Source organism: Helianthus annuus, chromosome 6 (assembly GCF_002127325.2).
Source record: "Helianthus annuus cultivar XRQ/B chromosome 6, HanXRQr2.0-SUNRISE, whole genome shotgun sequence".
Classification (NCBI taxonomy): Eukaryota; Viridiplantae; Streptophyta; class Magnoliopsida; order Asterales; family Asteraceae; genus Helianthus; species Helianthus annuus.
Genome location: NC_035438.2, coordinates 121,943,252 through 121,956,276, shown reverse-complemented (window position 1 = coordinate 121,956,276; position 13,025 = coordinate 121,943,252). Strand labels below are relative to the sequence as shown.

At 38.9% G+C, this 13,025-nt stretch overlaps 1 protein-coding gene across 1 annotated transcript; it reads left to right on the top strand.

Moving 5' to 3' along the window:
- The first annotated feature begins 1,653 nt into the window (after positions 1–1,653).
- LOC110865877 (protein argonaute 1) lies at positions 1,654–11,167 on the top strand. Its single transcript, XM_022115207.2, has 21 exons — positions 1,654–1,849; positions 2,976–4,627; positions 4,725–4,933; positions 5,035–5,184; positions 5,272–5,405; positions 5,499–5,608; positions 5,810–5,916; positions 6,003–6,264; positions 6,336–6,443; positions 6,520–6,591; positions 7,083–7,205; positions 7,678–7,843; positions 8,057–8,316; positions 8,398–8,540; positions 8,931–8,993; positions 9,071–9,134; positions 10,052–10,187; positions 10,290–10,363; positions 10,462–10,556; positions 10,643–10,674; positions 10,879–11,167. Exons 2-21 carry the CDS (start codon positions 2,984–2,986, stop codon positions 11,061–11,063), a joined length of 4,137 nt encoding a protein of 1,378 aa, XP_021970899.1. The 5' UTR covers positions 1,654–1,849; positions 2,976–2,983; the 3' UTR covers positions 11,064–11,167.
- The last annotated feature ends 1,858 nt before the right edge of the window (positions 11,168–13,025 follow it).

The following is a 13,025-nucleotide window of genomic DNA, read 5'->3' as shown; positions in this document are numbered from 1 at the left end:
GAGAACGGCCGTGGGTTGCTGGTGAAGCCGGGCCGGGCCGGGGGGGGGGGTGGGGGATAAGGTAAAGGTTAGTAATACTTGGACTCAGGATCCTTAGCTATGTTAGGATATCAGAGCATATTAAGACATCAGTATCCCAAGTTATAAAATGACCCCTAACGGGATTCGCGAGGGCAACATGGTTTAGGGGAGAATCGGAGATCTAAGAGAGGATAGATAAATTGGGAGGAGTTGGGTTTGAATTTTGAAATCGAATCTCGAGATTTGAGGGGGAAAGAAGACGTGAATTTAGCTGGTTCATGGGTTTAAGATTGCTTTCAGCATTTTGTGCTTTAAATGTTTGTATTATGTGCTTGAAATACTTGTAAATGTTGAAAATTGGGTGAAATGATCATTTTGCCTTCTAATATGCATTATAATAGTGTGTGTATATATATATATATTGTTGCACAACTCCTTAGTTAAAAAAATGCAGTGCATTGAGGTGCTAAGGTTCTTGGATTCAAGGCGAGAGGTGAAGGCCTACGTATCACTTTTGCAATGCGCATTAGTTTTGTAAAAGAGAAGTGTCTTTTAAGCAACATTTCATACACAAAACACATTCATACACACACAAAATAACTAAAACACTAATGTGTGATAGGGTTGATTTTGATAAAAGCTATAATTTTAGGACTGAAAATAGTAATTTTCGTTAAAAGAAACAAAAGAGAAAGTAAATATAAATGAGTAAATATGTCGTTTAACATAAATATATGTCGTTTCATTCGTATCTAATTCTTGATATTTCATTGTATCTCATATCCATCACCATCTAAGGGTGTAAGGGGTGCTCACCTAATAGGTGAGTCCCCTCTCTTACGCCAAACCAATCCCCGTGTGCCACGTCAACTCCCCTCTTAAACTCCCCTAACACCCCAATTTGATGGCGCCACTCTCCTCTTAACTACCCTTGTTTTTTTATTAAAAAAAAAAAAAAACAAAATGGTTTGATTGGTTGGAAAAATGGGCCCCACCATCTATCTCCCTCCCCGCTCGCGGTGAACAACCACCAAATGTGGTCCCCGATTTCCCTCCCCGAATGGTTGGCAGCACCCCCCATTTCGGTAAAAGGGGTCCCCGATGGGGGTTTCGGTGGGTACCCCGCCCAGCCTAACCTACTCTTCCTCCATTTCTCTATATAATTAACAATTAGCCGTCAACCTAATTTCACCCTAAAAACCAGCCGTCAATTTCATCTCTGCAATCAATCAACAACCTTCAGTTTCTTCTCTGATTCTATCGTTTCGATGCCTCAAGTTCCAATTTCTTCTCCAACTCCGTCCTTTCATCGCACATAAGCTCCAATTTCTTCTCCAAATCCATGTAACAAAGTCGCTCAAGTCACATCACGTATGAGTCGCTATCTCACTTGAGAACATCTCTAATCTGTACGCGTCTTACACCCACTTATTTAAACCAACCTAACATCTCTAATTTTAACTAAACAAATAATATATAACAAGGATTTCTCTCTAATTTTTTTTCTAAACTAACTTTTTTTAACTAAACAAATAATAAAGAGTTGACTGAGCTGACTCGGAAGGACAAAGTCGACGTAATCGTCAGACTTTGTCATTTTCTTTAGGCTAGTTTCAACAGCTTTACATTTATATACACACACATATATATGTGAGAGAGATTTTGGGAACTCATGTAAACAAACCAAACCAAACCAACTGCTTCTTTCTTTTCAGTTTCCTTTCAATTCTAGGGTTTTAACTCTCTTTTTGCTCTCATCATTTACTTACATTGTTACATTTTTCCTCTGAATTCCATCTTCTACTGCACTTTCAGCCGATTTTTTAGGGTAAGCGATGAATTCACTCTTCGTTACTTTCGTACATTTGTACTTTATGTCACGTACAACTGTTATTTCATGTTATTTTTGATGATTTTGTTATGAAAAGTGAAAAAGAACCTGCTAAATTCTGTTTGTGATTATGTGATTGTATGACGTACCTCGGTACCTGAATTTTGATTGATTGTATGATTTTTTTTGATTGATTTTTTTCTGAATTTTGATTAATGTATACTGTTTATATGTGATTTTAGATTTTTTTTTTTGAAGAATATTCAATATTATTTATGTTACTGTGTGATTTTAGAGTTTTTGAAGAATATTTAATATAATTTATGTTACTATGTGATTTTAGATTCTTTTGAAGAAAATTTGATATAATTTATGTTACTGTGTAATTTTAGACGCTTTTGAAGAATATTTAATATAATTTATGTGTGTTGTATCACGTTTGATCTTCTGATGTCTCTGATCATATAGTTCCGTTTTTAGATTATTAATTAGTATTTTTTTTTCTTTTTTAAGTACTTTTGTATGTATCTCTTGTGTTTCATTAAAGTTAAAGATTGTTTTATATATTATTGATATATGTTATGTGTGTTGTATTGTATGATGTGTACATTAATCATCTGATGTTTGATGATATAGTGCTGTTTTTAGTGTATTGATGGTCATTAATTGGTAATCTTTTTTTTTTTTTTTGATGAGTAATTCTGTATATATCTCTTGTAGTTTATTAATCTTAAATATTGTGAAATATATTATTAGTATATGTTATGTGTGTTGTATGATGTATGCATTAATCATCTGATGTTTGATAATTTAATTCTGTTTTTAGATTATTAATGGTTATTAAATAGTATTTTTTTTTCTCTTTTTTTTAGTAATTCTGTATATGTATCTTGTGATTCATTAGTTTCAAAGATTATTTTATATATTATTAATATATGTTATGTATGTTGTATGATGTTGATGTATACATTAATCATCTGATGTTTGATAATATTTTTCTGTTTATGTCAATGGTTATTAATTAGTAACTTTTCTCTTGTGATTCATTAGCTTTAAAGTTTATTTTATATATTACAAATAATTGTGGATTTTGTTAATGGGAGATTGTTTTTGTTTGTTGTAGTAATCATAATGGTAAGGGGGGCGACTGAAGGTTCCAGTGGAGAGGAAAGTCCTGAGCCCGGGGAGGTTGGTTCCGGTCAAGGTAGCCGTGGTCAAAGGCGGCATGATCGTTACCAGGGTGGTGGACAGTCACATAGAAGTAGTCGCCGGGATCGAAGGGGTGATGATGGTGGCCGCTCCCGGAAGTATCGTAGCGGATCTCCTGAACGACCCCGGCAGAAAAGGAGCGAAGGTTCCAGTGGCGAGGAAAGTCCTGAGCCCCATGAGGCTGGTTCCGGTCAAGGTAGCCGCGGTCAAAGGCGGCATGATGGTTACCAGGGTAGTGAAAAGTCACGAAGTCGTCGCTGGGATCGAAGGAGCGAGGAAGGTGGTGGTGGTTCCCGCCAGTACCGTAGTGGATCTCCTGAACGACTCCGGCAGAAAAGGAGCGAAGGTTCCAGTGGCGAGGAAAGTCCTGAGCCCCGTGAGGCTGGTTCCGGTCAACGTAGCCGCGGTCAAAGGCGGCATGATGGTTACCAGGGTGGTGAACAGTCACGAAGAAGTAGTCACTGGGATCGAAGGAGTGAGGAAGGTGGTGGTGGTTCCCACCAGTACCGTAGTGGATCTCCTGAACGACTCCGGCAGAAAAGGAGTGAAGGTTCCAGTGGAGAGGAAAGTCCGGAGCCCCGTGAGGCTCGTTCTGGTCAACGTAGCCGTGGTCAAAGGCGGCATGATGGTTACGAGGGTCGTGGACAGTCACGAAGAAGTAGTCACAGGGATCGAAGGAGTGAGGAAGGAGGTGGTGGTTCCCGCCAGTACTGTAGTGGATCTCCTGAACGACTCCGGCTGAAAAGGAGTGAAGTTTCCAGTGGAGAGGAAAGTCTGGAGCCCTGTGAGGCTGGTTCTGGTCAACGTAGCCGTGGTCAAAGGCGGCATGATGGCTACGAGAGTCGTGGACAGTCACGAAGAAGTAGTCACAGGGATCGAAGGGTTGAGGACAGCGGTAGGTCCGGGAAGTATTATAGTGGATCTCCTGAACGACCCCGTGGGGAAAGCCGTGAGCCCCTGGAGGCTCGTTATTATCAAGAAAGAGGGTGGCGGAGTGGCCATCATGAAAGAATGCAGCGGAGTGGTGGGCGAGATAGTTACCAGGGTGATCATCATGAAAGAGGTCGGCGGAGTGGTGGAAAAGATAGTTATCAAAGTGGTGGGCTGCCACAAAGAAGACGCTGGGAAGATCGGGGTGGTTCTCAGCAGTATCATAGTGAATCTCCTGAACAACCCCAGCAGAAACTTCGAAGAGGAACTGATCCACGTCAGCATCATGGTGAGTCCGGGCCGTCTTATGCTGATGGACCTTCAAGGTCATCGGTTCCCGACCTGTACCAAGCCACACAGGCGCCTCTGCAGCCCGTGACCACATCGCAGCCTATGTTTCAAGCTGAGCCAGATGAACCGTCTCAGCAGCCCTCTGTGCAACAAGACGGACCCAAGCCCAAACCGTCTCAGAAGCTCTCTGTGCAAGAAGACGAGCCTGTTTGGCGTGAACTAGCCTCCAACAAGTCGCTTAAACCTCCGCTGCGTCCAGGATTCGGTAGCAAAGGGACCAGATGCATTGTCAAGGCAAACCACTTTTTTGCTGAAATGTCTCGTAAGGATTTACACCAATATGACGTGAGTTTTAATCTTTCGATGTTGCAACTTGCAAGTCTTCTTCGAGTATTTTAACTATTGTTCTGACATGTGATTGTTTTAATCTTTAATGGTGTAGGTGACAATCACTCCAGAGGTGACATCACGTGGCGTGAATCGCTCTGTAATGGAGCAACTGGTGAAATTGTACCGAAAATCCGATCTCGGGAAGCTGCTTCCTGCATATGACGGAGGAAGGAGTTTGTATACAGCGGGGCCTTTTCCCTTTATTTCAAAGGAATTTAAAATCACTCTTGTAGACGAGGATGATGGTTCAAGCAGAATTAGGTTTCTGAATTTTGCTTATTTACGTCATTTTATTCACTTAAATGTATGAATTTGAACTTGAACATGTTTTTGAAGATCTTTGCATTTCATTCTTTGTGCAGTAAAGCACGCAATTTTACAGTTGTGATCAAACTGGCGGCACTTGCCGATTTGCGGCACCTGGAAATGTTTTTAGCGGGGAGGGTAACAGATGCACCTCAAGAAGCGTTTCGGATAATGGATATTGTTTTGCAGCAGTTGCCTACTAAACGGTATGTTTTTTTTCACTTACATGGATGATGGATATTGTCTAAACATACGTAATGACATTTATTAATTATTGGTTGAATCTTATGTAGGTATTCTTCTGTGGGACGATCATTTTTTTCTTCTGATTTGGGTCGTCCACAATCACTGGGTGACGGGTTGGAGAGTTGGCGTGGGTTCTATCAGAGCATGCGGCCTACACAGATGGGACTGTCTTTAAATATCGGTTAGTTTATTTCTCCGTATTGTAGCTTCTTTAAGGTTTTGTTGAAATTTGTATAACTGATTTTCAGTAATTGTATGACATGTTGAATTGCAGATATGGCTGCAACTGCATTCGTCGAGGCAGTGCCTGTGATAGACTTTGTCAAACAACTTCTGAATAGGAATGACACAACAAGACCTTTATCTGATGCTGACCGAGTGAAGGTTAGCCTTTTATCAACTGTAAACGAGCTGAGCCAAGCCCGAGGTCGCCTACGCTCGAGTTTGGCTCTTTTTATTAATTTATTTATATACATTTAAAATTACTATTTTGATACATAACATAATATATATTATCTTAATTTTATTTATAATATATATCATATGTAAATATGGATGTATATTTGATATTGTTACACTACCCAGATAAAAAAAGCGCTTAAAGGAGTGAAGGTTGAAATAACTCACCGTGGAACTATGCGCCGGAGGTTTAGCATATCCGGTTTAACATCTCAAGCAACACGCGAGCTACAGTGAGAACCTTACACTAAGTTGAAATCATATTTTTATTTGTGTTGACTTAATCATGACATGCTTCATTTCTTTTGTTGTGCATTAGGTTCACGGTTGATGGTGACGGAGATACGGTGACGAAATATGTGGTTGATTACTTCAAGGATGCTTACGGGTTTTCCATCCAGCATGTACATTGGCCGTGCTTGCAACTTGGCGGGACCCATAGGAAAAATTATATGCCTATGGAGGTCTGCAAGATTGTAGCGGGCCAGAGGTATTCAAGGAAGCTAAATGAGCGACAAGTTACCGCCCTTCTTAAGGTCACGTGTCAACGCCCTCAGGAACGAGAGCATGGTATTCTCAAGGTAATGTTATCTAATTGACCGATGAACCATCAGGTCATGTGTAAAAGTTAACATATGTCTTGTATCTGCAGACTGTTAAGCAAAATGCTTATGACCAAGATCCTTATGCTAAAGAGTTTGGGATAAAAATTAGCAGGGAACCGGTTTCTATTGAAGCTCGAATATTGCCTCCTCCACGGGTAAATATTCTAAAGAGTTCAGTTTTTATCTGTTGACTGTTGTGCACCTTTTCTAACTTTTTTTTGGTTTTAACAGCTTAAATATCATGACACAGGCCGTGAACCGGACTGTTTGCCTCGAGTTGGCCAATGGAACATGATCAACAAGGTAATTATTATATATTATTATTATTATTATTATTATTATTATTATTATATTATATTATATATTAAAAGGAAGTGAGTTTGTCTCACTATTCATTGTATCCAATCATAGGGTGCCACATGGCAACCTCTTTTTTTTTATTTTTTAAAGTCTTTTGCATTTTACTTTTACACCCTTAACTTTGTTATTATATGTATGTAGTGTGCCTCAACATTAAGTTTCTTACTATACATTTTTAGTCCCTCTATTTTAATAATATTTTTTTACTTATTAGTTAACTTTTCTTATGAACATGTTTGGTCCCTTTACTTTAACTTTGGTAATATACATGTTTAGTCCCTCTACTTTTATTCGTTTTGGTATTTCACCTTTTAGTTTTTTTTTCTAACGCAACGAATCAAACCGACTCACGCCACAACGCATGGGGTTAAATTACTAGTTCCTTATTATATAGTTCGTTTAATAATGCTGTTGAATTATGATGCTTGTGACAGAAAATGGTCAATGGTGGAACAGTCGATAGCTGGATCTGCATAAACTTTGCACGGAATGTTAACGATAAAGTTGCTCGTACTTTTTGTTCAGCAATTGCACAAATGTGCAATCGTGTTGGTGTGGTATTGTCAACAGGACTTTTTTTTTTTTTTTTTTTTTTTCTTTTTTTAATATTTGCAAGTCAAAATGCCTGTTGACTATTGACTGTTGAGTTGTTTATATTCTTTCAGAGTAAAGTACACGGATGAGTAAAGTACACGGATGGTCCTTGTGGTTAACCAAAATTTTGGATTTGGCCCCTAGCTTTTGAAAAGTACACGGATGGTCCCCGTGGTTTGCACTTTCTATCGCATTTAGTCCCTAACTAACAAATTTAAAGGTTTTAGCAGGTCCAAGTTAGGGACTAAATGTTTTACAAAGTGCAAACAACAGGGACCATTCTTTTGGCAAAAGTTGGGGACTAAATAGTTACAAAGTGCAAACCACAGGGACCATCCATGTACTTTCCAAAATCTAGGGATCAAATCCCAAATTATGGTCAACCAAAGGGACCATTCGAGTACTTTTTTTCTTTAATTATGTTTGTTTTTGCAGGAATTTAATCCTGAGCCTGTGCTTCCTGTACTTTGTGGTCGTCCGGATCGAGTCGAGAGAGACTTGATGGCTCACTTTCATGATGCCATGATCGAACTTCAGCCCCGCAAAAAGGAACTTGATCTGCTTATTGTCATTCTACCAGACAACAATGGATCACTTTATGGTATTAAGTTTTGACCCGCTTGATTGGTCTTTATTTACTATTATTAATCGAATTTGAGGTGGCAAAACACATGTCAAAATGGTAATTCTTGATATGGGTTGGGTGGAGCCGAAAACCTTTTTTTGTCTAAATTATATGTTTATTTCTTATGTTTAGGATGAATTTTTGTACGTGGTGAAGGCGTTATATAGTCTGCTGTTTGTTTTTGCGCAGGTGACGTGAAAAGGATCTGTGAGACTGATCTTGGCATTATTTCACAGTGCTTTTTAACCAAAAATGTCTTTAAGACGAGTAGGCCATATCTTGAAAATGTTGCATTAAAGATAAACGTTAAGGTTGGTGGAAGAAATACGGTTCTTGCTGATGCATTATCAGGATGCATACCTAATGTCAGCGATATCCCTACTATCATATTTGGTGCTGATGTCACTCATCCGCACGCTGGAGAGGATTCAAACCCCTCGATTGCAGCTGTAAGTTTCTATCGGTCTGTTATCGGTTCTGTTTTCTTTTAACCCTGAAGTTATAGTGATAGATCTTAAAACGAAACATAGGTTGTGGCGTCCCAGGATTGGCCTGAGATCACCAAATATGCGGGACTGGTTTGCGCACAGGCTCCCTGCCAGGAACTCATTGAAGATCTGTACACGGAATCACGGGATCCAAATAGAAGCGAACTCTCTGGTGGCATGATCAGGTTTGCTCTACTTACTGTGTCTGTTCGGTCTTAAATGGATTTTTATACGAACTAGTGGGTTACCACCCCCCCCCCCTTCCGCAGCAGGCTCGAAACGTAGCTAAAAATAAGCAAATCGCGAGGGTTAAAGTTGTTTGATGTTTTAGTTAAGGGGCTAAACCTGCCATTATTAAAGTTGAGGGCCAACCTTTTTGATTGGTTGACGGGTTGGCTAGTGATTAACCGGATTTAAAGAGGTCAACTGAAACACAAGCTGTTTATTAACGGGCTAGATTTGACACCTCAAACTGATTATTTTGGTGTCGTGTTCGTGTCACTAAGAAAAAATTGGAAATTATATTGACATTTTACTAGAGTTTCTAATGTCAATTTGCTTATGCACAAAAATAGGGAACTTCTGTTATCATTCCGCAGAGCAACCGGGCACAAACCAAAGCGTATCATCTTCTACAGGTATTTTGTTTTATCTTTAGTTGTTTCTTCAATCCATATGTATTTTCTCATCTTTTCATGTGCATTTGATCATAAAGGGACGGTGTGAGTGAAGGGCAGTTCTACCAAGTTCTACTACATGAACTTGATGCAATCCGTAAGGTAATTAATGTTAAATATGTAGTTCTATTTTAAAAAATATATATATATATATATATATATATATATATATATATATATATTTAATTTTCATTTGGGGGGGGGGGGGGGTCAAATGGGTTTGGTAACCGGTTACAATGAGTTTCGGTCATAATGGTTAAATTTTTAGGTGCGGGTCTTGTTGATCCGTAAATTAACAAAAGTTATATTATATAATATTTACCCATTATAAATTAACAACATTGTGATGCATAGAGTAGTTGTACTCTTTGCTTAGGGAGGTTTTCAAAAAAGTTTGATATAATTACAATTTTGATCTAAAACTATTTTGGTTTTTTACTTTTAACCCCAAAGCTTTCTATCTTTATCAATTTAACCTTATAACTTTTTTACTTTCAACTTTGGTACCCTATGCTCTTCATATTTCGCAAAAATTCCGTTTTACGTTTTGTTCTAAATTTTGCGATTTAACACAACGCAATGTTCATGTGTGGTTCAACGTTTTTACGTTTTGTTTTACGCTTCGCTCTAAATTTTGCGAGTTAACATTACGCAACCTGCATGTGTGGTTCAACGTTTTTATGGTCGTCTAATTTTTCCCGTTTGATAGGTTCATCGTGATGCACGGGTCCTAAATCAACTTAGTTATTATTTTCTATGTTTTATGTTTCGGTCTAATTTCTCCGCATTAACACGTCGCAACTTCAGTGTTGGTGGTCGTTGGCGGTGCTGTGGCCTTGGTGCTATTTGTCACAGTTTTACGCCCCCACCGCAACGCGGGGGGATTAATACTAGTTATATATATAGTAATATAGTGTTTTAAATAATATAATTTAGGATTGCTTTATGCCAGTTGGCATGATTTATTTTATGTTTATTTTTTTATTATTTAATTTTAATTTTTTACCCAATTGTGTCAGGCTTGTGCATCATTGGAGCCAGATTATCAGCCTCCAGTGACATTTGTTGTGGTTCAAAAACGCCATCACACCCGGTTGTTTGCAGACAACCACCGTGATTATTATTCTGTAGACAAGAGTGGGAATATAATGCCCGGTATGCTATTTACTTTTCAACTCTATTTAATATTAATATTCGGCATTTTTTTCTTTTATTTAATTTCAAGTTTATTTTTTCCATATTGGAATCGGACTACAGGCACAGTGGTTGATACAAAGATTTGCCATCCTACAGAGTTTGATTTTTATTTGTGCAGCCATGCTGGCATTCAGGTAAAATACGTGTATACATACTGCACACATATACATACATACATACATACATACATACATACACACACATACATAATATATTCTGTATTGGTGAACAGGGTACAAGCCGGCCATCGCATTACCATGTATTGTGGGATGAGAACAAGTTTTCAGCTGATGACTTGCAATCGCTCACGAATAATCTTTGCTATACGTATGCTTGTTTATCTTCTTCTCCGATATTTTTACGTAATTTTTTTTATCTGTTTTCTTATATTCTTTTTGTTCACTTTATTACAGATATGCTAGGTGCACGAGATCTGTTTCCATTGGTGAGTTTGTTGTTATCCTTGCATTCACTTTCTACTGGGATCGAGCTTTAGCTCTATTAAAGTAAACAAACACCCCCCCCCCCCCCCCCCCCCCCCCCGTGGTTACTTTCAATATCACCTGCTAGATATAAAACATAAACCGAATCTAGCCATTTGTATTCTACGCATGTTCATCACTGGTAACCCGTTCTTCTAATGATGCAGTACCACCAGCGTACTATGCTCATCTGGCTGCTTTCCGGGCACGGTACTACATGGAGTCAAGTGCATCTGACAGCGCGTCCATGATCAGTGGTCGTCAAGGCACAAATGCGCCAGCTTCAACTGACGCTGTTAAACCTCTCCCCGCACTCAAGGACAGTGTCAAGCGGGTTATGTTCTATTGCTGAAATTGCATGTTGTGATATTGTGATGACCAAGTTACTATCTTTAGTTGTTGCTTTTATTAATGTAGTAATGCTATCGAATTTATTTGTGAAACAATATTTTTTTTTTATTTTTTTTTTTTTTTGGGGGGGGGGGGGGGGGAGATATTCCACGGTCCTCCCAACCGCTGGAGTGATCACACTCCACAAGCTAACTTAGCCCCATAGCTGCCTGGGGGTGACTACTGTCAGAACTCAAGGATTGAAACCACAAACATAGTTTTATTATGAATCTCAGCAATCAGATACACGCAATAGACAACCAGTCAACACAGATTGTTCTACAAGTAAAGATCTCCAGTAGGATGATCTGTATAAGAAGAAAGGAAACCCTAATCTCACGAATGTACGTGTGAGCAGAGGGAATCAAGACAGAATGATATAAGATGAGAGCGAGTGAAGTAAGGAGCTCGAATAATCAGTCACACCAAATTCCCTCCTTTATAAGGGCCAAGCCCTAAGGGGCCACTGGGAATCATGGGAGCCCAAAGCAATCAACAGCTAAGCCCAAAGACAGCAACAGCTTGGCACAATGGCTACTAGCCCAAAGACAGCAGAGCAAAACCTCACAAACAATAAACATGGAAATAAATTAGAGAAGGAAATGAACATTTAAACTGAATAAATAGTATAAATATTATTTTTAACACCCCCCTCCCCTCCCCCCCCCCCCCCCCCCCCCCCCCCCCGCAGTTTAAATGTGAAAAGGATTAGACAGACCTAAGAACTTACACATGTCTGCATGAGCTTTTGGTAGCAGGCCTTTAGTGAAAATATCTGTCAGTTGATGTTCAAACTTGACACCACTCATCCCGTATTCATTTAACAGGTCCATACAGCACTTTCTTTGAGAAAGACAAATGCCATTGGTAGTTTTAATTACCTCAATGCCCAAAAAATATTTAAGTAGGCCAAGATCTTTGATTAAAAACTCAGTTTTTAAAAAATCCTTAATTTTGTTTATTTCGTTTTCACAGTTCCCAGTTAGAACAATATCATCTACATAAACAAGAAGCACAATAAACACAGAGTTCACAGATTTGATGAACATGGAATGATCACACTTAGATTGTGTAAAGCCAATTTTGACCAACACTTGAACAAGTTTTTCATTTCACATTCGTGGAGCTTGCTTTAGGCCATATAGAGACTTGTTTAACTTACATACTTTGTTCCCTTTAACATCCAACCCATCAGGTAAAATCATATAAACTTCCTCTCTAAGATTACCATATAGGAAGGCATTGTTAATATCAAGTTGATACAAGGGCCAATCATTTTGGACAGCTAGACTAACAACACATCTGACAGTTACCATTTTAACGACAGGGGAGAATGTTTCCTCAAAGTCAATCCCCTCTCGTTGGTTAAAGCCTTTGGCCACAAGCCGAGCTTTGAACCTATCTACTTCCCCTGTTGACTTGTATTTGACCTTAAATACCCATTTACACCCAATAGGTTTTTTACCACTAGGAAGATCAACAATATCCCATGTATTATTCTTACACAAGGCAGATAATTCATCATTCATAGCATCAATCCACCTTTTATCATTAAGAGCATCTTTATAGGTGCATGGTTCAATTATTTTATTGATATTAGCAGCAAAGCAAATGTTCTCACTAGGTAAGTTTGAATAATTGACAACTTTATCATAGCTATATTTTGCATTCCCAACAATATAATCATCGAATCTTTTAGGAACAGAAGCGGACCTAGTGGACCTTCTAATGTTTTGAGTACCCTCAGGAAGGTTTGACTCATCACCAATGCCACTAGACTCAGCCCTCACAGGTTCAGTTGTAGCCCCTATGGACTCATTCCTCTCAGTCTCAACATCAGCTCCTGATGATTGCTGAGTATCACTATCGACAGTTGTCTCAACTGCATCACTGTATTGCTGAGTCACAGTGGTTGAGTCAGTAA

Coding starts and splice junctions, on each gene's coding strand:
- LOC110865877 (XM_022115207.2), top strand. CDS start 2,984: ATGGTAAGGGGGGCGACTGAAGGTTCCAGTGGAGAGGAAAGTCCTGAG. Junction 4,628..4,724: donor AGGATTTACACCAATATGAC/GTGAGTTTTAAT, acceptor TTAATGGTGTAG/GTGACAATCACTCCAGAGGT. Junction 5,185..5,271: donor CAGCAGTTGCCTACTAAACG/GTATGTTTTTTT, acceptor AATCTTATGTAG/GTATTCTTCTGTGGGACGAT.